Source organism: Rhopalosiphum maidis, chromosome 2, assembly GCF_003676215.2.
Source record: "Rhopalosiphum maidis isolate BTI-1 chromosome 2, ASM367621v3, whole genome shotgun sequence".
NCBI classification, from domain to species: Eukaryota; Metazoa; Arthropoda; class Insecta; order Hemiptera; family Aphididae; genus Rhopalosiphum; species Rhopalosiphum maidis.
In genome coordinates, this window is record NC_040878.1 from 38,739,475 (window position 1) to 38,764,720 (window position 25,246).

Genomic DNA, 25,246 nt, shown 5'->3' on the forward strand with positions numbered 1-25,246 from the left:
TATCGTGTTATATTATATTTTCTTCAATTTAAAAATTGTACGTTTATTACATGTAGGGAATAATTTACCCACCAATTATATTTTTTCGAGCGCTTCTATATGAAAGGGTACATCCACCACCTTAACTCAGTCAACTCCAAAATAAAAATGGCTCTGCATATACTACCTTTAACATCGCAATTATTACTTGACAACAAAACGATAAAGATTTTGAATGATTGAAAAACATGTAGTATTTAGACATTGTATACATAATATAACATGTATTTATTCAAATACTAATACCTATTGATTTCTTTTTTGAAGAGTTACAAGATTACAACTTTCAATATTGATGACTGTATTGTACCTATATGTATAATTTATAAACTATAAGCTGTTTAAATGTTTCCCGTTATTTTATTTTCATAAATCATAATTTATTAGTCTGATCGCTTACCGCAAATGCAATAAATGGTGTTAGTCGTTAAATAATGCAATAAAATAAAAATAATATTTTAATTTATAACTTATAAGAAATGTCCAATTAACCAACATTCAATATGCATCAAATAAGATCCTGTAGAAATGCATATTATAATGGACAAATATATCCACAATAATACAATCACTATATTGGTAGTCTATAATACAATTTACAAAAATTTAATTTACTTGCCGCAGTCACAAGTATAAAACTATACAATATACATTTGTATGCATTATTGTTACTGTATAATATAAATACCATAGATTTTTAAGTTACACTATTTCATGCCGTTAATTATCCCCGACATATTCATATATGCCTGTAGCCGCCTAGGTAATAGATGTGCGTACAGAGCGTGTTGACTTTTCCCTACAGACATGGCTACGATATTTCATATGATCCAAAGCGCCCAATATCTCAATTAAATTGCCCTTATATTAATTATAATAAATAAATCTAAATTATAAAAGTCGATTTTAGGTTATATTTTTAAAGCGAATTTGAAAAATTAAAATAATTCACTGTGTTACACCAAGACCGTAACTGAAAAAAAATTCCGGAAGGGTCCAACATTTTTTTATTGGTATAGATACTGAAATTGTATAGTCAATTAATTACATTCACCACTAAAATGTTTCTACTTTTAAAAATTTTGGGAGGGGCCGGCGGTCCGGGCCCCTTGGACCCACCCCCAATTACGACCTTGGTGTACACTGCATATAATTAAAAGAGTATAAACAGTTTAGACTGTTTAGAGTATAGACGCGTAGTGGCTAGTATTAAATACTAAAAATTGTTGTAAGTTTATTGTAATTGCGTTTTGAGAAACTAATTGTTCAATGTTTTCTTGTGATAATATATTGTTTTGTCTAGAACAAAATTGAGAACGGTCTTTATCGTACGTCTTTTTTAATAATACGATTGAGAACGTTTTTACCTGTTAACTTTTAAGCAATGTTACCGCATAAATTAAAAATACAAATTAACAGTGCTTGGAAAGAACACGTTTAAAGGAATCCGTTCCTTTGATTTCGCTCCATTTTAAGGAACTTATCGGGAACGTAGTTCTTTTTATATGTTTAGGAACGTATTGGAATTTCATTCACTTTTTAGAGAAAATGAACGATTTTTTTGATTCATTTATTTTTAAATAAAAGTAATTAAATTAACAAACATGTATAGCTTCTTTTGAAATTTAGTAATTAATATAAAGAGGTATAAAAATAAACCTGTATACGAAATTATTGATAATGTTTACACAAGTTAAAACTATTACTAAATATAAAATAACAATGTGTTATGTTTAAAATTAAAACAGTTATAGTATAAAAATGTATCTATGTTTTTTTTATTTTATTTTACTTCACATTAAAAAGAAACAAGGAAAGGAACCAGTTCCTTTCTTTAAGACAGGAACGGTAAAGGATTTAGTTACTTTTTAACAAGAGGAACGAACGTGAACGAGTTCCTTTTTTAAAGGAACTTTCCAAGCACTACAAATTAGTATATTTGATATTACATTTTAATATGATATATTATTATTAAAATTTGATATAGATATTTTTGTCATTTAAAAAATATACAAATATCAATTATTTGTCAGTTTAAGATACAATTTAAATTTTTTTCTCAAGTACTTGTTTTCAGTTAATTTTAGATACTGCAAGAAGTAGTTTATTTAAACTTTTAGTAAGAATTAATTATATAGAAATAATACGATCATAGTCATTACTGGCCATGGTTTTGATAATATTGTTTTCGATTGATTTCATTATTATCACGATTAATATTCGAGTTTCCTTTAAAATAGAAATCACTAATGTGTGGGAAGATGCTTGCTAAAATTATATAAACGACAACATCGCTCAAAAAATCGTTCTGGATCGTTTTTATATAAGGTACAAAATATTATTTCTTTGATTTGCGACAATCGTTCTCAATCGTGTTACTAAAAAAGTAAAACGTTCTCAATCGTTTAACACCGATTATTTTGATAACATTATTATTATTTTTTTTTTTTAATATTAAAGTTAACTCTTTCGGAAATAATGTGTGCAATTTGAAATCACGTATGCAAATACAATTTGTATTTTTCTATTAACGTATATTAAAAGCACATTAAAGAAAAATCTAATAATTTTAATACTTATAAAATTAGAGGACCGTTAATAATGTATGGGCACTACCTACTTACTTTTAAAATCAGCGCACGAACATGCGTGTAGTGTGTACAGATCTAGTGCATACATATAGGACTCTAGAAACAATATACCCGATACCACAAATATCAGATGTTTTTATTCATAAGTGACGAATCTATAGAATTTATAATGTTTATAATTTTATGTTATACTATTATATCGTGGTAAATTATTATACATAGGTACAACAAAATACTTAACGGAATCAAACAATAGAAAATAATTGATAATAAATGCATTACCGAATGTTTGAGTATGTTTAAGTCATTGCAGGTATGTTGCGTCAAAGTATCGAAATACTGAACAGAACTCAAGTCTTCGTTCACTGCTTCGCTCAGAACAGTAGCCGGTAGGTTATGTAAATCACAAATTTAAAATATATTATTTAAAAACCAACTAAAGATACATCGTACATAACAGTCCATGGGCGGATAGGCCTACCGGGAAACTGATTATTTCCCTGTGGGCCCCTCCCTTCATATTTCGGTAATAATGCCCTTTTTAGACTTTTTTTTCATGTGGGGGCCCTTTTTTAAAATTTCCCGGTAGGCCAAAAATAGCCTATCCGCCCATTGTTACTTGTTAAATTATATTATATTAATATACTATGTAAAGGTACGTTTTCATTACATCGTCAGACAGTAAAACAGCACAACACTATTAATGTAGATACTAGACAGTAAATACCGATTTTACACTAGACGTTGCAGGAAAAACGTACCAAATTAATGATTGATGTTTACTGCAAAAGTGACCATCACTTAATAATAGTTATAAATAGCCTATAAGTATACCAATACCTGTATACCTAAAAAACATATTTTTATTTGTATAAGTAGATTAGTCGAAACTAGATATACTTGTGTTTAGGGAATGATAAATATATTCAAATGTATTCTAATCAGTGGTGGCTCGTAGTAGTTTAGTACAGGAGTGCGATGAAAAAAATTAAGAACAATAATACATCACTCAAAAAATTAAAATGATAAAATAATAATACAAAATTAAACACGTCACGCGTTGTTGCTGTCCGATTTGAGCGACAAAATTCACTGCACATCATAAGCTTCTATAGCCGCCGCACCATCGTGATAATATTATTATTACTCGTATATTAATATTATACCTATAGTTTATACGGGAAACCAGTATTTTTATGTACGATTCAAAATGTTGCACAAGCTGCAGCATTGCATAGGCCTATATAACTATATATTTACCCGTATAATAACATCACGAGTTCGTAACGATATTCTAATAAATTATGAAAATAATTTTAATAATAATTAAAAATATATTTAATTGTTAATTTATTAATGTATAATATACTATGCAGTATGCACTAAAATATGTACCTATTTATTTTGTAAATATATTTGTACTATAAACTGTTAATTTCTGTAGGGAGTGCGACCGCACCATCGCACATATGCACGAGCCGCCACTGATTCTAACGCATTAGTATAGAGAGTACAAAGCATCGCCTAGCTTATAATATTATTGAATCTAGTTATCTATATAATTCCCGCTGTTGACTATTTCCAAAAAGTTAAAAAAAAGGTTCCTTTTACATAATATACGTCCTATATATTATTAATGATTATCTATATTTTAAATTTTTAACGATATTATAACTAAAAAAAAGTAACTACCAATAATAAATTGTAAGAATCTATGATACCAAAATAATTTTATTAAATATTAAGGATTTTATGAGTATCTAGTTTATAGTAATGAAAAATAAAAATTATACTTCAAGAGGAAATAATTTGATATTTTTATTAAATGTCTAATAATATTATATGCTTATAATGAGTTAAATATTATTTTAATATTTTTTGCTACATGTAATTTTTATTTATCATAATTGATAGTTCTACACTTTTGATATCAATAGGGGTTCCTATTAAAGAGTATAACTATTAACTATAATATTATATTCAAAACAATGAATCCTAATTATTTACACATCAAATTTTGATAACGTAAAAAAAAAAATGGTCTTTAATTATTTCTGTATTATATTTGTTATTTTAGCGTTCCTTAAATATTTTCATCTCTGTGAGGTAGGCTATCAGTCACTAGTATATATTGTCAAAGTTATATTTCCTACCGTAATTGCTACACAAGGGTGCATGACTTTCGTGAGACTTACCCATCTTACCCTATACCTAAATAGACTAAATTCCTATATAGTCTATACGATATTAGGATACCTATCTATTATCTAGATAGTATTATGTATATATATATATATATATAAATTTATACGTATTTTTAATATTTTATATATTCACACCAAACATAGTAATATAGTTATTAGTTATTATATAGTAATATATAATATACGAAATACCTATAGTCGACGTCCGTTTCGTCTTGTTTTTGGATTCATCAGCAGCGTTCAATATGGATGGTAATTTGAAACAAGCGATCGTCAGACGAATAAGTAACCATCCAGAAATAACCAGACCCGTGTATAAAATCCCAGCGTATAGCATGGCAGTAAAATCTATTTTGATTGTTTGTATTTTCATGATTTGTTAATTACTTAATATTATTAATTTTGTTGTGAATTTTTTATTAACTCTGAAGAAACATTAAACGATTTTTAGTTAAAAATTTGTAATTGATTTGAGTAGTTGGAATTTATGTAAGTACTTATAAATTATAATGTAAGTATCACATTAAGACACAATAACGGTGTAGTGAATTCGAAACGCGTATAACAATCATTGTGGTTCGAACGGCATACACTCAAATAATATATAGGTACCTACAAGATACGCGTATAACAATATTAAATCGATATTTGTACCGCGATCGTACTAAATAATTCAACGGCATATGTTGATAACAAGTATACATTAATGTACTATATAAATATGTATGTGTTATGTGTAAAAAAGCTAAATTAACTACAGACTAAAATATTATTTATACTCGTATAGTAAACACTAACTTATAATTTCTAAAAGTAGGTAGGTACTAACGTTTTTGGGAATATTTATTTTACCTTCATAATTTTAAGTCATTAAAAATTTACAAAACAATGTTTTTTAAAAGAAATTATATTGTGATATTTATATTATCTACTATTTTGTATCGTTATAAATGTATAAGTTGTTTACTTTTTGAAATGGTATAGAATATAGATACTACGAAATTTTTTTTAATTTAATTTTTTTAAATTCTGCAATCTGTTGTAAAAATATTTAGGTAATATGTTGACAAAGATAAAGAAAGAAAAAACACTAATCATGCAATGATTTTCCTTATCATTAAAGTACCTATACTTTTGCTCTTAGCAGACAAATATCCTAAAAATTTCCATGCATAAAATCGATTTCTAAATGAATATTTTAATTTCAATTTGTTATCCAAAAAAATGTATGCCCATTACTTATTGAAGATTTTTGTTATAACTAGTAACAGATAGGGGTATTTTATGTTACGGGAATTGCTTTCAAGGGCCTCCAAATATATAATGTGTTAGTACTTAGGTCAGAGTGTCGAGAGTTTCCGTATCAAATCTTAATAAGGAGGGCCCACCAGAAAAATTCAGAATCCCTATAAGCATATTAACCAGTGGTTAAAACTTATAACTAATTCATTAAACATTATAGTTTATCGCCTGAAATTAAATTTAAATTAAAATATTGAAATCTTCAAAAAATATTCTGTTTTAAAATATGATATTAAGAATATATTAATACATTGAACAAAGGGTATAGCGGATAATTGGTGTCGAGTGGATTACTGTAATGGATATGTAAGTTAAATTTGAATTCAATGTTATAGCATTGTAATTGTTTGTAATTGTATACAAAAAACAATTCTAACCGGTTTATCTACATACACATATATAGACTACATCACAAAGTATATATTATATGTTATATTTTTTGATTTCTAATAGATAAAGTAATCTATAGTACTATAAAATATAAATAGTATAATACAATATAGGTTGATTAAATTTTTTCACAATCTTTACATTTATTTTATTATTATAATAATGTAATTTATAGTATTATTGTTATAAACGTTTTAGATAATAACAACTTACCGTAAAACAGTGTAAATAGGTTCATCATAGTATAAATAGATAATATCTTAATATTAGTGGCGTATTAAGGATTTTGTCGAGAGGGGATTGGCAAACATATCATTTCCTCGATGGAGAAGAGGTTGTATAGGTACCATCCATATAACTGTTTGTCAAAAATATTGAGGGATGATATTACTAGAAATTATGTACATCTTATATTTATAAAACGGTTTTTCTTTGAACAAAAAAGAGTGACAAATAAAGATATGTAAAATAAATATACAAATTTTTATGTAGAACGTTAGTAGTATAAACTATTTATGATCTACTGTGTACACATAAATTAAAATAATATTAAACTACTAAGCTAGTAAAAATTAAACAAAAATCACAATAAAAGTGTGGGCTATAACACAGGAAAATAATACACCGGAATAAAATTTCCAGGAATAATAAATACAGGAAAGGTATAATAAGGAATTATAATGAATAGGAAAGTTATTATCAGAAAATATATTTCACTGGAAAATAAATATTTGTAAAATAAAAAGTAGGAATGACAAATATATTTATATTTATAAAGAAATGGTGCTGTATGGAATAATAAAATACGGAATATTATATTCAGGAAAAATAATTTTGAGAAAATTAAAAATCATGCACAGGAATGAAATGTAGTTGGAAATGGTACCGCTTAAAACACAGGAAAATATTACATAGGAATGTGAAAAGCAAGAAAATAAAATTAAAGAATACATTTTGATTAGGAAGATTATATTCAGGAAAGATGTTGTGTAGGAATATAAAAATCAGGAAATTTTTGCGTAAGAAAATAAAAACCAATAAAAATAAAAATCGAGAAAATAATAAGTCAGAATTTATAAAAATCGGGAAAGTAAAGATATTATATGGTACCGCTTATTGCTTAAAACACAGGAATGTAAAAAGCAAGAAAATAAAATTAAGGAATACATTTTGATTAAAGCTATTTCCAACTTTCCAGATAATGTTTTTTTCGTTAGTCGGTTATAAATGTGGTATAATAAAATATAGTATAAATATATAATTAGTACGTATCGGCGTATGTGGGTATTCCATCATACAATATTATGCTTGTCATTCAAAATTATTCTATATTTCTAACATTTCTATGATGTCGTTACAGACTACCTACGGTTACACTTAGTATAATATTATATAATATTATATCTTCAATGGGTGACAAACGATTAAGTGATTTAATGGTCATAGCAATAGAAAAAGAAGATGCTAACAAAATAGATTTGGACGAAGTAGTAGATAGATTTTTTAAAATAAAAACTAGAAGGTATACCTTCTATATAAGCTGGAATAGCATAATTAATTAAAAAAACTTATGTATTTTGTATGGAATATTGTATTATTATTTATTATAATATGTTCATAAATATAATTTATTAATTTTATTTGGAATAAATTGCATTGATTAAATGTAAGTACCTATACTAAATATTTTTGGATCTATACCAAAAGGCAAATAAATTATTAATAAATAATTTGAATTCATTAAAATATAACCTTCAAGAGTTCAACCCCATACAAGCGACTTACACATAAACCATATCTATATTGACTGTATCTATTTTGAAAAAAGTAACCTGACGAAAAAAAAAATTGGCCTGATTAAATTTTGGCATCCCTATTATAAAACTCAAATGACGCCACTATAGATACTACTCGTTTATACTGGAAATTTATGCCTATCATATTTATTACTTGTATTGCTTGCATAATAAAATATCGTTGTTTACCTATAGTTTGTTTGGATATTTTAGTATTGTACGATTCAAGTCAAAGTCACAATATTCAAAATATTGGTATAACTGTAAAAGCTCTATCAAAAATGAAATATGTTACTATTTATTTATTTAAATACTTTGTTATGCTTTATGCGCCTGTAATACTGTAACGATGAATAGTTGTAACCACTAGGCACCAACCAGTTTAGCATTAAAATGTTGAAATTCTTCCAAAATACGTTAGTTATCTAGGTGAAAAAAAATTGAATATAAGGTGGGTTGATAAGGTGTATTTTCTTTATAAACACTTTCACACGCCTAAAAGTGATCAAAAGCTTTACTCCAGCCTCCAGGAATAGAGGACAAGAAATGTTAATATTTACATGAATGTAAATGTTAATTTGATTTAAATTATTAGTTTTCAACTCTTTTTCTATAAATGTGACAAATTCGTTAAAACACGATCCTTATGTACAAATAAAATATAATATAGTAATATAAAATAGCTATTTTTGTATTTATTAATAATCTAATACAATTAAGATGTGGAGCAGGTTTTTTTAAATTTTTGAAATCCTATTTCACTGTTTTTTAGGGAAATTGTATTCACGGTCATACTGTGGTGTTTGCTATGGTGATAAATACGAATAATACGAAAATATTTAATAGGTAGGAATATCACTGTTATCAAATCCTATAGCGCCCGTCCACGTAGTGCATTAGCATTACAGTAATACAGTCAAATCAGTCAATGCGTATAGAAATAGAAATGTTGAAAACATAAGTCTTCTTTTTTTTTTTTTAATTAAGTTTTATTTATGTCACTTACTACAACGCACCTTTGTAATTTTCATTACCAAATGATTTAGGTAAAAATCCAGAACATCATCACTCGTCAGACAGTGTTTTGTACCAATCGATCACTTTAATAATTTCCCCATCTAGTTGATTGTAAACGTACTAAAATTATAATAGTCAGTGAATATCTTATCAATGATACAGATATGAATTATGAATAACTTAAGTTTTTACCATTTGGTAATTGGTGATGTAATGAATTTGAATTCAATTTTTTTATCATACTGAATTCTCGATATTTGCGTAGTATTTACTATTAGTATTTAGTTTGCTCTGCTTCAATCACAGTCTGTAGTGTCGGCGCAACAATCAGGGATTTGGTCGTTTGTGCATTTATTTGACATAAATGGTATGCATCAGAATTTATTTGGAATATGAACATTTTTATAACGTATGCAGTAAATTATAGTCGATATGTTTGTTAGTGTATTGTTGCTAGGTCCATCAATGAAGGAACGATTGTTACAATGGTTCATTTTCGTAATGGTAATTGCTTCTGTTGTTGGAAGAGAGAAAAGCAATTCTCAAGACGATGAAGATGACAGTTATGATTTAAGGACCAACGATATAGATGAACATGATGATGCTACCGCTCAAATGCTGCAGCTCATTAATAATGCTGCAATGAAAATTGTTGATGCTCCCGATTTATCAAAGGTAATAGACTTATTTAATTCCACTGTAATATTTTCATTTTTCTAATTATGAAAATTATTTTAGGAAAAGCCTTCAGATCAGTCTCAAGAACAATTAAAAACAGATGATCTAGATGCTGGTGATAATTTACAGTTAGTTAAATTTCCAACAGTTGGTTTGTTTAACTACTGGGCAGATATGTCAAATGATGACATTAGTGTTCAACATATGAAAAGTGATGATGATATTGATGATGACATTGATATTACTGATTGGAAGGAACCAATTAAAAGTCTTCCGAGTTCATCTAGAGAAGAAGAAGGTAGATTATTTTTTTATTTATTTATTTTGTAAATGTAATTAACAGCATACTTTAATATTTTTAGCGGAACAATTATATCAGGCTGGTTTGAAAAAATTGAAATCAACCCTTGGAGATCATTTAGATGCCTATGAATACTTCTACAGAGCTCATACTTTGGACCATGAAGAAGCAAGAGCAAAATTTGCTTTTGCTCTATTATTTGGCCTGAAATACACTCAAGATATCCCCAAAGCATATGAAATATTCAATGAACTATCAAAAAAAGGAAATCCAGATGCTCATTTAGTAATTATTAGATTAAATTTTTATTAATAATGTTCTTAGTAATATTGTTCTTATTTATTTTAGGGTATGGGTTTCTTGTATGCTGTTGGATTACACCTCCCTGTAAGTCAACCAAAAGCACTTGTACATTATGTTATGGCTGCAGTTGGTGGTAATGTATTGGCTCAATTAGCATTGGGATATCGATATTTTGCTGGAGCCACTGTGGCATATAGTTGTGAAAAATCATTGGAATACTATCGGGCAGTTGCAAACAATGGTAATTAAGTAATAACAGTATACGTATTACATTTTAATGTATTTTAAATAATTGCTTTTAATTTTAACTTTTAGTGGCAAATGAATTATCTTTATCTGGTGGACCCCTTGTACAACGTATAAAGTTAATGGAGGAGCTGGACAATCCAAATTATAATAGTGGAATCGTAGATTCTGATTTGTTAGATTATTATAAAATGTTAGCTAATAAAGGAGATGCTCAAGCACAAGTACAACTAAATAACAATAAAATTATATACCTGAGTTTGTGTATTAACACATTAATGTTGGGATTTTAATAGGTTGGATTAGGTCAGTTATACTTACAAGGTGGTAGAGGTGTACCAATCGATATACAAACTGCTTATTATTATTTTCAAAAAGCTGCTGAGAATGGTAATGGTCTTGCATATGGATTTCTTGGAAAGGTAAAAATATTGTTTTTATTATTTTAGTCTGGAATCATATATTAATAAGATTTTTGTTCATAGATATTTTTGGAAGAGCGTGATGACGTTAAACCAGACTATGAAAAAGCTCTTGAATATTTTTATAAAGCGGCAAAATTGAAAAATCCAGTTGGCCAGAGTGGTCTTGGTTATATGTATTTACATGGTCTCAATGTAGCCCAGGATTATTCAGAAGCCTTAAATTGGTTCACCCTTGCTGCTGAACAAGGTTGGGTTGAAGGGCATTTGTACGTAGGAATCATCTATTACAGTAAGTTAAGTATTCAATTTAATTGTTTATAACCTATTGAAATTTTTATTTAATTACAGAGGGATTAGGTGTAAAACGTGATTATAAATTGGCAGTTAAAAACTTTGGTTTGGCATCTAAATCTGGTAATCTATTGGCTTACTTCAATATGGCACAAATGCATGCATCTGGTATTGGTGTGCTACGTTCCTGCACAACTGCTTTAGAGGTATATTTATTATTTGGTTATTCAAATTATTAAATTTAATAATAATAAACAATTTAAAAGAGAATATTCTATTTTTTAAGTTGTTCAAAAATGTTGCGGAACGTGGTAAATGGGGTGGATATTTAATGCATGCTTACAATTCATATAAAGAAAATCAATTTGAAGAATCATTTGTTTTATACTCTTTTTTGGCTGAAATGGGGTATGAAGTGGCACAAAGCAATACTGGATTCATATTAGATAGAGGTGAACTTAATTTATTTTATATTATATTTTCTTTGTATATAATAGTTTGATATAAATTTAATATATTATATTGAAAAAAAAAATATTAGATAAATTCTTATTTTTGACGTTTAGGAGATGTTAATATTTGGGAAACTGAAAAAGAACGTTATGTCCGTGCAATGATGTATTGGAGTAGGTCAGCTGCTCAAGGGTATGCTGCGGCACAATTGAAACTAGGAGATTATCATTATTATGGTCTTGGGACTAAAATAGACTTTGAGCTAGCTGCTAATCATTATCGACAAGCATCTGAGCAACACCACAATGCTCAGGCAATGTTCAATTTAGGTTACATGCACGAAATGGGCTTAGGAATGGAACAAGTAAAATCATGTTATTTGTAGTAAAATATAAGCATTTTATTATTAATATTTTTTTTTTTTTTTTGCAGGACATCCATTTGGCTAAAAGATGTTATGACATGGCCGCAGAAACAAGTCTAGATGCAAAAGTGCCTGTATTTTTAGCTTTAACTAAACTTAATCTATTTCACATGGTAAACGATTATTACACTGTAAGAATTTAATATAATTAATATAATTTTATTATAACTTTATTGTTACTAATTTTAATATGCTTTATGTTACAGGAATTTCTAAATTTTATTAATGTTCTTTCAAATGATGTTGCTGAACCAGTGGGTTTCAATTGGGATTTATATTTGATAGCTGTACTGTTTGCATTACTTTCCTACATAATTTATTTGCGAAGACCCAATAGGCAACCACAAAATGTGTGAAAATACAATAATGTATATTATTACATTTTTTTATGCAAAATAATAATTATTAAAAAAATCTTGGAAGACTGTACAGTACTTGTTAAAATAAAAATATATGTATTAATTATATTTTTGTTCTATGTTAAATACAAAACTAATGCAATTATGTGTTTAACTATTATTTTGGTAGACTAATAATAATAACGTTTAAGTTCTTACAAAAAATGTTTAATATCAGAAGAATTAATAAAATGTTATTAATTATTCCCAATACTAAGTTATTATTTTGCCAAGTTTGGTTGTATAGTGATTATTATTATTTATTAATTTTATTTTATTTGTTGAAAATTCTTTATTATTTCTATTTTAATGAGTTTAAAATATTTGTATGCTGTAAAACGATTATTTTAAATTATTATTTTTGTTTGAGGTGACTGAATTATTATTATTTGTGTGTTATTTATTCTTTAAAGTTTTACATTCCTTTTCTGTGAATATTAATAATATTATATGATACTTTAATTATAAACTGAGTTATTCCCATAAATTTAATATACTTATCAGCAATGAAACATTAAATCATTATTATTATACAATTTGTGATTAGCATAAACAAAAAAAAACAATTGTACTTAGTGTAGAAGAAAGTTGAAATACTGCATAATATGGTTATAAATTACATATTATAACCTAACTAAAGAGAAAATGAATAAAATTATGTTTATATGAAAATAATTTAGGAACTTATACTAAAATAGAATCTATACATTTTTTTCATCTAACATGGATAAACAATAAAACATAATATTTACTTTTCTATGGTGTAATTAAATAATAAAAATTGCCGATTCACTTGTATTTACAATGTTAGCAAATTATTTTTAATGAATAGTTAATATTAAATTTATAAAATACAATATGTCATGGATATTAAGTAGGTATTAAAATATTCTAAAATTTTGCATACTCTGCAACCAAAAGCTTTTATTGGTCAAAAATTGTGTTACTTGAATTAAATTACCTCCTTGAATTTGAACGTATTTTATAATGTATTGAATCGATGTTGTATCTAGTATTTGTAAATATGCTTTAAATTTTGTACACATAAGAGTTATGATATTTTGTTATATATTAAACTAATATTAAATTTATTAAGTTTTTTTGTATCTCAAACGTGGGATGGTTCTGTAATATGGGTATAGCTATTCAAAAAATAAAAATACTTAGTGAATACTGGGTTTTCAAAGAAAAAAGGGTTACCTTATACTTATGAATATGGACAAACGTTAGCAAATAACAAAGTGAATTATAGTAATTATGCAATTATGCACTAAATAAATAAATAAAAATAACTTATATTTAGGCATCTATTTTAGATACTTAATGTAAAATATAGATTTAATAAAAACTAAAAATGAATGTAATACCTACTTAAATACATTCAATTTTAGAATTGAAAGTAAGAAAACATAAATTATGCAAATTGCATTATGTAAGAAAATATGAAGGTTTGTTAAAATTATAAATTATAAATTTAAAGAATAAAGATTTATAATTAAAAAAAAAAAAATCTTATTTAATAAGTCATATTAGGCTATTTTTTATGATATTTTAATTTGCAAACTTTTGTAAATAATATTCTGAAGCGGCTTCAGGTATTTCTTTATTTTTTGACTTAAATATTCTTGTTTACCTAACCTAATCTGGCTAATCTTTTGGCTTTGATTTGAAGGACTGAAGGGCAGTGTATTTAACTGCCTTTAGAGAAATTTATTCGAGTTGATCTCTATTCTTTGTTTCATTTTTTTCTGACTTTCTATGCTTAATAACTTTTACACTTTGAATCAGTAATGTGTAATCTATATTCAATAACAACAGCTCTTTAGAAAGCAAAAAAAAAAAAGTGTCAATAAAATTTTCTATTGACATTTATAGTTCAATACCTAATAGAAAAGAAATTCAATAAAAGAATTCATATCTACGTTTTACAATAAGCATTTTTTCAGTTTTATAATTATAATAAAATAAAATATAGAAAATTCTTTATATTTTTATAAATTAATTTTAAATGTAGCACGGGCCACCACGACAGTTAAAAATGATACGTCAGTTGTCCATGTCTGATCATACAGTAGTTGTAATACAAATATATACCTATACCTATACCGTTTGTCCGTTTATAATCTATGTACAATATACATATATAATCAGGGGCGTTATTTGGGGGGTTTGCGGTTGCACCCCTATACACCCCAACTACAGACAGACCATAATATGACATAATAACTTAAAAAATAATGCAGAGTTACGTCATCGTTATCAACAATAATATTAACAATTTTTGTTTTCCTATTACAGTGGACGCCGCTTGTAAGACTCACGGATATAAGTTTCGCAGTCGCTTATTAGACTCAAAATTGTCTGGAACGGACTGGACGTATCCAAATACATTATATAAAATTCGGTTATAAAACTCACCACTTCATTTATAAGATTCAAATTTCTTTAAAAAAAAATAAACATTTTTGGTTAAAATTTAGAAATAAATTGGTTTTCAAAAATTACATATTTGTTTTGGGGTTATTTCTGATTTTGATTCATGTTTTATAATATGTGTATGTACAACAAATGTTATCGCATTTCACATTTTTCGCAATTATCGTATGTAATAAGACTAATAAGTAATAAGAGATATGTAATATACAGAATGTAACTCGTCTATTTGACATTATTACATTTGCAGTATAATTGTATTTGTCAAATAAACGAGTTACACTCTGTATATTAAAGTAGATTAAAATTGAAGCAAACAATTTAATAAAATAAAATTCATAAATATGTAATTAAAATTTTTTTTCCTTCTTCACCTATAGAAGATTCATTCGGTTATAAGACTCATTTAGTGCTAGTCCCAAAGTGAGCCTTATAAGCGGCGTCCCACTGTATACGTGCCTGTTAGTAACTTAATACCGTAGCTATTTATTACTGAAGATGAACATGTTACATTATTTCATATATACTAGTATAGTTATCTATATTCATTTAAAATCCAAAAGATGTACATTTAATGTATTATAAACCTAATATACTCTTGTATTCCTACACGTAAATCGATTTAAGTTCAACCAACCAAAAATACACGTATGATCGACGTTAATTAAACGCAATTTTACCACGGAAAATATACGAATATGCATCAACGTATTTTAAACCTAATATATTCGCGTATTCTTACACGTAATTCGATTTAAGTTCGACCAATTACTAATACCCCAATAATACACGTATTATTGACGTATATTATACGAATATTAATTACGTATATATATACACCAACATTATCCTTATTAGTTATTTTAAACGTAGATTATACGTGTTGTGTTGAATGGGTACTCCTATTGTACTATGTAATACTGGTCAGTGATCACGCACATGACAAAATAGATCTATTTTGTCATGATTACTATCATATAGGCGAACATTTAGTTGAATTTTTAGGGGGTTATAATAATCCATTGTAAAGTGATCCAACACCCTCTTTCTATACACAGGTATAACATATCACATTCGATTTTTTGAGCGGTCTATTAAAATACTTGGGAGGGCCAAGCCCCCCTCAAAGACCGTCTATATTGATCACACATTCACGAGAAAAAGTACATGATTGCGATGATTTACGAGCGCTCTTTATTTTGTTATCGATATTATCATAGAAAAAGTAAAAACTTAAAAAACTGTGATAAAAAATATTTAAAAAAATGTTATTTACTTAAATTATGTAAGAAAAATGTTCATAACGTTAATAGATTTTTAAATAACGAGTGGTTCATGATAAAAGAATCACCTGTTATATAGTTGCAGACACGAAAAATAACGAGAGCTTCCCAGAATCCCAGCAGATAGCAGCAAATTTTTGTCATCCTAATTTTCTAACACTTTAAATGATTTATTCCAGAATTTGATGTGCAAGTGTTTAATACAATGATGATCAAATTAATATTTTTTAAACATCTTATATATTAATATTATAAATTATATACATTATAAATAATACAGTAGTAATAATTAATATAAGCACTATATAATATTATACACAGTAAATTTAACTTTGGCTCAGAAGTTAGAATAATATTTGAAATTCGTTGGCTTATCATTATTTTTTAAATTCATAATTATAATATACCACTATCTTGTATCAAGATGAGTCAATCTAGATGATCCCAAAATCCAACAATAAATTAGCAACTTATAGCTAATAACTAACTTAAAACTCAGCTGTGTAATCAGTTTACTAAGATTTTATTTAGAAATTAAGAGATGTTTTTCAAATATTTTATCTTTGTCAATGTAGAAATAGTTATCCAGTTATGAATTATAATTATTCAATTTTGAACGATTTTTATAATGATAATAATAATATAATAATAATCATGTAGTATAGTAATTTGAAGTATTCAAGTATGTAATATATATTTTACAAGACTGATATTCAAAAACGTAAAATATTAATAGTGTAATTACTAGTTAGATTGATAATGTAGCAAATAATAATGTCTGATATGAGTGATATGACTATTGACTATACATATAATCACGCGGACTTTGACCTCAAAGTTTTCGTTTATCTTTACGAAAATAGAATACAAGTATATACTTCTATTATTGGTTTAAAAATGAATCTTTATTAGTTCTATTTGAAATAATTAAATGTATTGTCAAACGACAAACACTACATACTCGGAAATAGAAAGGTAAAAGTTACTGACCTGAGGTAATATCATAAGTTCTATACAATAATTGTTAATCAAACGAGTCGTATAATATTATTATGATAAAAGTATAGACAATTATCTAACTTAACTATGTATACTATACTTATACATTACACACATATCTTTCTAGTCATATCCTTTGACAAATCCATAGGGAATTATCTATCAGGGTACCTGGAACGTGTGCTGAGTAACTATTAAATGTCTGTTTATATATTTAATGAATGTGTTAATTGAAAAAAAGTAATTTTAACTAACTATATTTATTTCTTATATAGTTATATGTATGTATAGCCGTATAGGTATGTAAATGTATTTTTATACATCTATTATTTTAAATTAAAAAGTAGTAGTAAGCATATTACTATATTAGATATTTATTAGATAGAAATATATATATATTTTCCTCTACAAGGAAAATTGAGGAATCATAGATATGCTATTGAATATAAAATTCCATGATGGCACCACTGGAAGCAAAGCAAAAAGACCATATAAAGAAACATTAGAAAAAGAAAAATTTTTACGGAATATCTGTATCTTTTAAATTTTTACCAGCCACTATTTAATTATAAACATTTATTATTTTAATAACAATATAACTTAGAAGCAATCGATATATATCAATGGCTGTAGTCAATTTGCACCAAAATTGACCTAAAATATATACAACATGTGTAATTTGCACCATTCTCAGGTAGTAAGAAATAGGAATTGTAATTTCTACCAAAATTAAAATCGATTATTTTTTGATAGTATCTCGATAGTACCAACTTACAAGTTATTATATCCTAATATAAATTTAGCTTAGTTTTTATTTATAAAATAGCTGAGCTTATACACGTAATGTTGTAAGTTTATACAAAATCGTATAATAATTATGAATATAAAAAAAAATCATTTGTGTCCATCTAGTCTTGACGTCAACGAGGATATCAAGGAATAATCGAATATTTCAAAATTGAATATTCAATAATCGAACAAATAATCATTGTGGTGCAAATTACAAAATCTATTTTTGACTACCTGAGGGTGGTGCAAGTTATAAAGGGCGTCGCCTGATTGCGGCCCAAAGTAAACTTTTTACCTTTTCACCTATCCCGATTGCGGCACGTACATAATAGGTAGGAAATACTATTTAAGTGGTTATCAAAATTAAATAAATATTTGGATTGCGTTGGATACGTATTTTGATATTAATATATAACTATTGATTATACACAATTCACACGATCACCAATACTCGCCTCTCGGTGCAACCATATATTTAGCTTCTATTCAATGGCTAAAATACAAACATTTTGTGATTATTTAGTAGACACTTATATTGATGATGATTCTAATTTTCCTCCTGAAATATGGGCTACTTATAGTTCCAGTATGTATTTCACAACGATGTGTGTGAAAGTTTCCATTCGAAATTAAATTCACTTTCCAAGTACATAATTTTTGGAAATTTTGAAAGAACGCCAAACAGATGTTAAAATAAAAATTTAATTTATTGTTTGGACTCAATCAATTGTATTTTATATATTTTTTTTATATTGTAAACAATTTATTATTTTAATATTCGACTATTTATTTATTAATACATTAATTGTATTTCATATATAATTTCAAATACAAATGGCTCCAATACAATATTTAAAAATTAAAAAAAATTACTTTATTTTATTAATTATAAGCTATTTTGTGAACCAATGTGTGCTTGGGCGCAATCGGGATACTTATATTTGGGATAAAATACGACTACTTGAATTCGGGCCGCAATCTGGCAACTCCTATTATAAACTCCCATATCAATAATAGGCTGAAGGGATTCAACTCGAACAACCTAACAATATTGGTCGAATTCAATTCCGATAACCTAAAAGTATTTGCGGGACTCAATTCAATGTCAGCCGCTAAAACTATGGTATCCTACATGTAAAAACAGATTCGTATTTATCAAAATCTTTAATCAAAATTACTAATTTACCAAATTATTAATGATCGATAGTTCAATACGGTTTATTTGTAAGTTCTAATATACTATAATATAATTAAACACAAAGTATGTATTTTTAGGAATCGATCGGTACAATTCACACAACAATTATTATTACATTCGAATATCAACTGGCGAAATTTATGTATATTAATATACTTTTTTTCTATCCCATAATTTTTGTTTCTCTACCTGTGATTTTCAGCGCGATTGATATATACTTATATATATGACTATTAGGTACTGTTATAGTAATAGCGCTAACTGTTACAAATTTAAATGAGCCGACCAATCAGAGTTGATCGGGATTCAGAATTTATAGTGGGGTTTATTATATTATATTGTTTATATACTGTTCATAGTTTCATACGGCTCGTACGTCCATACGTTGTCTTCATAATAAAGTATAAATTATAAGCTTTTTATGTTTGCAGTTTAGTAAACTTTTAGCTATCACATTTTAATAATAAAACCTAGCTATTTCATTTCATACCTTTCGGACACTGATCGACGTTCCATAATCTAAATCATTCGCTGTTCGCTCTCCTGAGTTCCAGCTGCACCGTTATGCACTCCTGCACAATATAATATAGAAAATTATATTGTTTAAAATACGTATATTTGTATGTAAGTATAAAATTAACAAGAAATTTAATATAATTTATGTGTATAGTAAAATTGTTTATATTTATTAAATAATAATCAGATTTTTGAAATTGTGTCGAACTTATTAACAACTTTAAAAGTTTATTGGACTTAATTTATAATATACCTATATATACGATGTATATATAATTATAGATACAATAAATAGTAGAATAAATATGATAAATTTATTTACTAGTTATAGTATACTATACTAGACATTATTCAAGTATTATATTTTTTATATTATACATTTTTAATGTAATTCTAATATTTTATTTCACATTTTAGTTTTTAAAGTCATGAGGCATAAAAAAACAGAAATGGTTTCAAACACGAACATTGTAAGTACAATTTCGCAAAATAAAAAAAAATCAAATTCAAAACATAACTATCTCAGGAATATATCAAATATTTTCGATACAAAAGGTAAGAAAGATATTACATATTACTCAATACTCATATTATATTATCTATATTTAAAAATATTAAGTTTAAGACAACGTCTCATCCGAATGTGTTATTTCCGTCTTAAGTATCAGATTAAATGAAGAAATTACCAAACTTAAAAATAAGAAAATGATCTGTTTTAGCATATTTGCATATTATATAGTTATTTACAATATTTTTATTTTTAAGAAAATTATGAGTATTATGACTTATGACTTGTGAATATATAAATATTACTGTTTAAAAAAATTCTTATAACTCGCTTAAAATATAATGATTCTAAAAAACCAGCTTACAAAAACAGCTAATCTTCTATCCTTTAGTGGTTTCCTTTGACAATATTCATTTTACTCTTTAGTATTAAAGTCAACAAGACAATACTAGTTCTGCAGAACATAAATTTACTGTTGTACTTGTGTTTGACAGACATTGGAATGTCCTAATAAGCAGGGGCGGCTCCAATGACTTTTAATTTTTCTTATTATTCTTAATATTTCTGTAATCCATATTATAGAAATGTGTGCTACGCAATTAATCTTTTAAACATAACAAAATAATATCATAGTATATTTTATATTAATTTATTTATAGGTTCTTTATAATATACATAATATAGATATCAGGTACATAACGTCATACCTCTATCTATATACTTGTACGTGTCTATGATAGTCGAAAGTATAACGTGTTTTTTGATTATAATTTTTTTTAACAATATACAATTTTTTATAAATACGAGCTTGGGAGGGCAGCCGCCCCTACTATTAAATAGGTACTTATATGTTATATAATCCTATATTATTATAATAATTAAATATATAGGTAATTTAAAAAAAATATTTGAATATGAATAATAATTTTGCTTAATAAATGTTATTTGATAACCTTTCATAAATTAATAACTACTTTTAGATGATACAGAGACAAATAAAGTAAAATGTCAAGAGTTAGTTGAAAAAACAATAGAAACATTTAATAATGAACAAAATAAATCTAAAGAGATACCAATTTTAAAAGTACACAACCAATTCATAAGTGCTAAAAATAAATTTGAAACAAAAAAAAATAAAAAAACAACAAATAAAATGAAAACTTGTACTAATGCTATACAAGAAAACCTAACAAAAACGGCTAAAAAAACAAACACAGAAATTAAAAAAGAAGAATCCATTCAACTAATTGAAAAAAAGTCGTATAAATTACCAAACAACAATGAAGGAAGACTTACTAAAGAAAGTGCAGTAAGTATAAATACTACCTTTTAATTAACAATTAGTACTAAAATAATACTAATTATGTACTAACCTAATGGCTAATATATATATATATCTATAAGATAATGGAATATAGTGAAAGACATTTTTTATTATCAATTAATAGTTGTTTGACTTTTTTTCATTTTTTTTTCATGCTTTTCTCAAACTGTATACGATTTTTATTTTTTTCACACTTTTATAATGGTGAAACCACTATTAACTTTTGATTTTCAAATCGCAATTTATGTTTAAATAGGGCTATATTTTTTATGAATTTTAACGTTCAAATTATTATTTTCCGTTAATTTTTTTGCGAAATAAACTTTTCAAAGTTGGGCGGTCTTCGGTTTATTTAATACTTCATGTTTCATATGCTCATATTTAATAATAAGTATTTATAATCAATGGTAATAAACTCGTTATTGGCTATCGACACAGTGATGAACTTTGTATCTATATAGACTATAAGTTACCAACGCCTAACAGCCGTAATAACCTGTAGGACGAACACCCAAAAACCTCAAACCACCCAACTTTGAGTAGCTAACAGTTAAATGAAAAATAATAATTTGAACGTTAAAATTCATAAAAAAAGCCCTACTGTTTTATGACATTTGAAAATATATGCTGCCATTTGAAAATCAAAAATTGATAGTGATTTAATTGTTAAATTTAAGGGTGAAAATACAAGAATGTTATATAGTTTTAGAAAAGTATGAAACTAAAAATTTTGAAAAAAATAAAAATTGTAAAAGTCAACACTTTTTTAAATAATGAGTGTTCAATGATAAAGAATCATACTGTATACTATTTTCATATAAAAAAGTTATATTATGAAACTTTTTTGTATTTCAGACTTTGCTAGAAGTATTTTTGTATTTCCTTTTATAATGAATTAGCTAACTGATTGATGGACAATGATCATAAGCTTTTATTGCATAATATAGTTAATAATTAATACATTATGGTAAAATAATTTAATATACCTAAGAATAATATTTTTCGAATAATAACATAATAACTTTTTTAAAACCCAGTTTTTGAAAACATTGATTATTTTTTTGTTATAATTTAAAAATGAATAATCGTAAAAACTTTTTTTTTCGTTTAAAAGTTTTATTTTATTTTTTTATTATTTTCTTCTATAATTTTCAAAAATGTTTACTTTTTTTGAGCTATTTACAGACAATTTTATTTTTATTTTTAAATATCAATAAAATTTTTTGACTTAGTCAAAATGCTTAAAAATGTAATAAAATCCTCATAAATGCATCTTCATAATTTTACCGTAAATCCATAACATTTTTTAAAACATTTTGTCAAAATCATGAATCAAATTATTTTGTAATTAAAAATGCATTAAGTTTTTAATATTCATACCTAAAATTTATAAAATTATTACTAAATTCTTTAAAAGATATTAAACTTATATAAAAGTCAAATAAATTTTTCATGAGCGTATGAAGTTCAAATTTAACAATATTGCATGTTCATCGGTAAATGGTAAATTAATTATTTTTCCTCAAACAAGGTTAGACAAGGACTCCTCAACATATTGTTGTAACTCAAAAATATTAATCCGTACCTAGATACTTAAATTTTCACTAACATTTTTATGTTTGTATTTCCTACATATTTTTTAAACTATTTATAGACACTTCAATTTTTTAATTTTTTAAAACTTCTGTTTATCTATAAATATTACGATAAAAATATTTGCTGGGTCAAAATTCTTAAAAATTTAATACATTATCCTACATAAATTATTCTGTATAAAAATATTAAAAATAATTAATTTGAAATTAATTTTTAGATGCATATAATAAAGTTCAAATTTTGACAAAATCATAAAAAATTAATAATTTAACATATTTTGTATAGCACGAGTTACAATTGGTTCTGTGGTAAAATATTTGTGATGAAATCTTCAATTGAGTACAATGTTTGTGATATGTAATGCAATAACTGGAACTAAAATATCTTAAAAAGTACAAGACAATTATTTTTTATTAAAATTTGAAGTTCAAATTTGGACGAAATTACATATTTTAACAATGAATAACAAAGTTAATTAATTTGTTATGATTCAAAAACATTATTCCCGCGGACATAAAATTTAAACGTATCCTTATTATGAATTTTATATGTATTGAATTTTTTTAAACCCTATCTTTTTAATATTTATAATACCATGAACCTATTTAAATTATTTTACGACAAAATGGTTATAACTCAAAATTTAATAACAAATTGCAATAATATAATATGGCATAAATGATAAATATATAATAAATTATTATAATAATTATAATTTATATAATAACTAAATTTTAATAATATAAAAATGTTTTTGGAAAAAATAAAATCAACCTACTGTAATCCAAATAGTTAATAAAATGGCTGTATCAAAAATCATATCATACAATACATTTGGTTATATATAAATTATAAGCTGACAAACTGCAGTCAGATCTTAAAGTCGTTTTTTGTATTTAATTATATATCTCATTGGATTCAAATTTAACATTTAATAAGTGACTTAATTGACACCTAATGTACAGCAGAATAATGGTACCTATTTGCCCACCATTTTTCCAATTAATTACCGAATTTCGTAAAAATTTGAACTTGAAATGTCTAAAAAAAAAAATTTTACATAACATTATATATTTTCTAAATTTTTAAATCATTTATCTGAACTTATGAGGATTTTGTATTAAGTTTTCAATAATTTGATTTTTAAAGTTCTGTCGAGTTTTAGAATCAAAGTTAATACATTTTAAAATTGTGTTTTGATCAACTGATTAATTTTTAAAGTTTAAATGTAATGTGAAGTTATAGACACAAAAGTGAGAAGGTTATTATATGGAAAGTGATCGATTGGAATGTTTGTATAGTGCAAATTTGGACTTGCGACTACTTAGCACAATCCCAAGTTCGGATAACATATGCCCATATGGACACATTTTTTTATATACTAGTAGTATATAAATATGACAATACATTTATTTAATTGCATACTACATCCAGACTGAAATAACCAGTATATAAGTATTTTATTATGTAAGCCAAATATTTTATTTTGCATTTTAGTTTGTTAACGTCATGGAGCTCAAAAACGAAAATTCAAATGAAACTGTGCTAAACAAAAAAAAATTAAATTCAAAAGGCCCCAATGGTCGCCCTAAATGCATCGTCCATGCTGCTTATCAAAAAAATATTAATAATGATTCGTCAATTCCTAATTGTCAGCACAAAAGAAAATTATTGCGTATGAAAAAAATGATAAATAATTTTCATAAACGTTTTAAGAAAAATGTATTGTAATCCATATGTTT

The 25,246-nt window shown here is 25.8% G+C and overlaps 3 protein-coding genes across 4 annotated transcripts; 2 read left to right on the plus strand and 1 right to left on the minus strand.

Annotated features, from left to right (window-relative positions):
• Nucleotides 1-90: 90 nt before the first annotated feature.
• LOC113554718 lies at nt 91-5,272 on the minus strand. Its single transcript, XM_026958680.1, has 3 exons — nt 5,027-5,272; nt 2,913-2,998; nt 91-166 (listed from the first exon to the last, which is right to left on the minus strand). Exons 1-3 carry the CDS (start codon nt 5,205-5,207, stop codon nt 131-133), a joined length of 303 nt encoding a protein of 100 aa, XP_026814481.1. The 5' UTR covers nt 5,208-5,272; the 3' UTR covers nt 91-130.
• A 4,041-nt stretch (nt 5,273-9,313) lies between these two features.
• On the plus strand, nt 9,314-12,920 carry LOC113552115 (protein sel-1 homolog 1). 2 transcript variants are annotated; one of them, XM_026954821.1, is made up of 13 exons: nt 9,314-9,706; nt 9,783-10,014; nt 10,078-10,315; nt 10,380-10,603; nt 10,667-10,862; nt 10,937-11,091; nt 11,164-11,289; nt 11,353-11,581; nt 11,641-11,789; nt 11,870-12,035; nt 12,150-12,400; nt 12,469-12,591; nt 12,667-12,816. In XM_026954821.1, exons 2-13 carry the CDS (start codon nt 9,805-9,807, stop codon nt 12,814-12,816), a joined length of 2,217 nt encoding a protein of 738 aa, XP_026810622.1. In that variant the 5' UTR covers nt 9,314-9,706; nt 9,783-9,804. The 2 variants fall into 2 exon arrangements, with proteins under 2 accessions (XP_026810622.1, XP_026810623.1); XM_026954822.1 differs by lacking the exon at nt 9,314-9,706 and having other exon boundaries at nt 9,805-10,014; nt 12,667-12,920.
• A 7,049-nt stretch (nt 12,921-19,969) lies between these two features.
• LOC113554608 lies at nt 19,970-25,220 on the plus strand (the record flags this gene model as incomplete). Its single annotated transcript, XM_026958524.1, has 4 exons — nt 19,970-20,184; nt 20,494-20,631; nt 21,565-21,893; nt 25,002-25,220. Coding segments are annotated over exons 2-4 (675 nt in total), but the record flags the coding sequence as incomplete, so codon positions are not given.
• Nucleotides 25,221-25,246: the final 26 nt, after the last annotated feature.

Bases quoted from the DNA above. Each gene is read 5' to 3' on its own strand.
- LOC113554718 (XM_026958680.1), bottom strand. From the start codon at position 5,207: ATGAAAATACAAACAATCAAAATAGATTTTACTGCCATGCTATACGCT. The intron at 2,999-5,026 runs GTATTTCGTATA...TTCTGAGCGAAG, and splicing joins GAAACGGACGTCGACTATAG to CAGTGAACGAAGACTTGAGT. The intron at 167-2,912 runs GTAATGCATTTA...GCGATGTTAAAG, and splicing joins TAAACATACTCAAACATTCG to GTAGTATATGCAGAGCCATT.
- LOC113552115 (XM_026954821.1), top strand. From the start codon at position 9,805: ATGAAGGAACGATTGTTACAATGGTTCATTTTCGTAATGGTAATTGCT. The intron at 10,863-10,936 runs GTAATTAAGTAA...TTTAACTTTTAG, and splicing joins TCGGGCAGTTGCAAACAATG to TGGCAAATGAATTATCTTTA. The intron at 12,401-12,468 runs GTAAAATCATGT...TTTTTTTTGCAG, and splicing joins TGGGCTTAGGAATGGAACAA to GACATCCATTTGGCTAAAAG.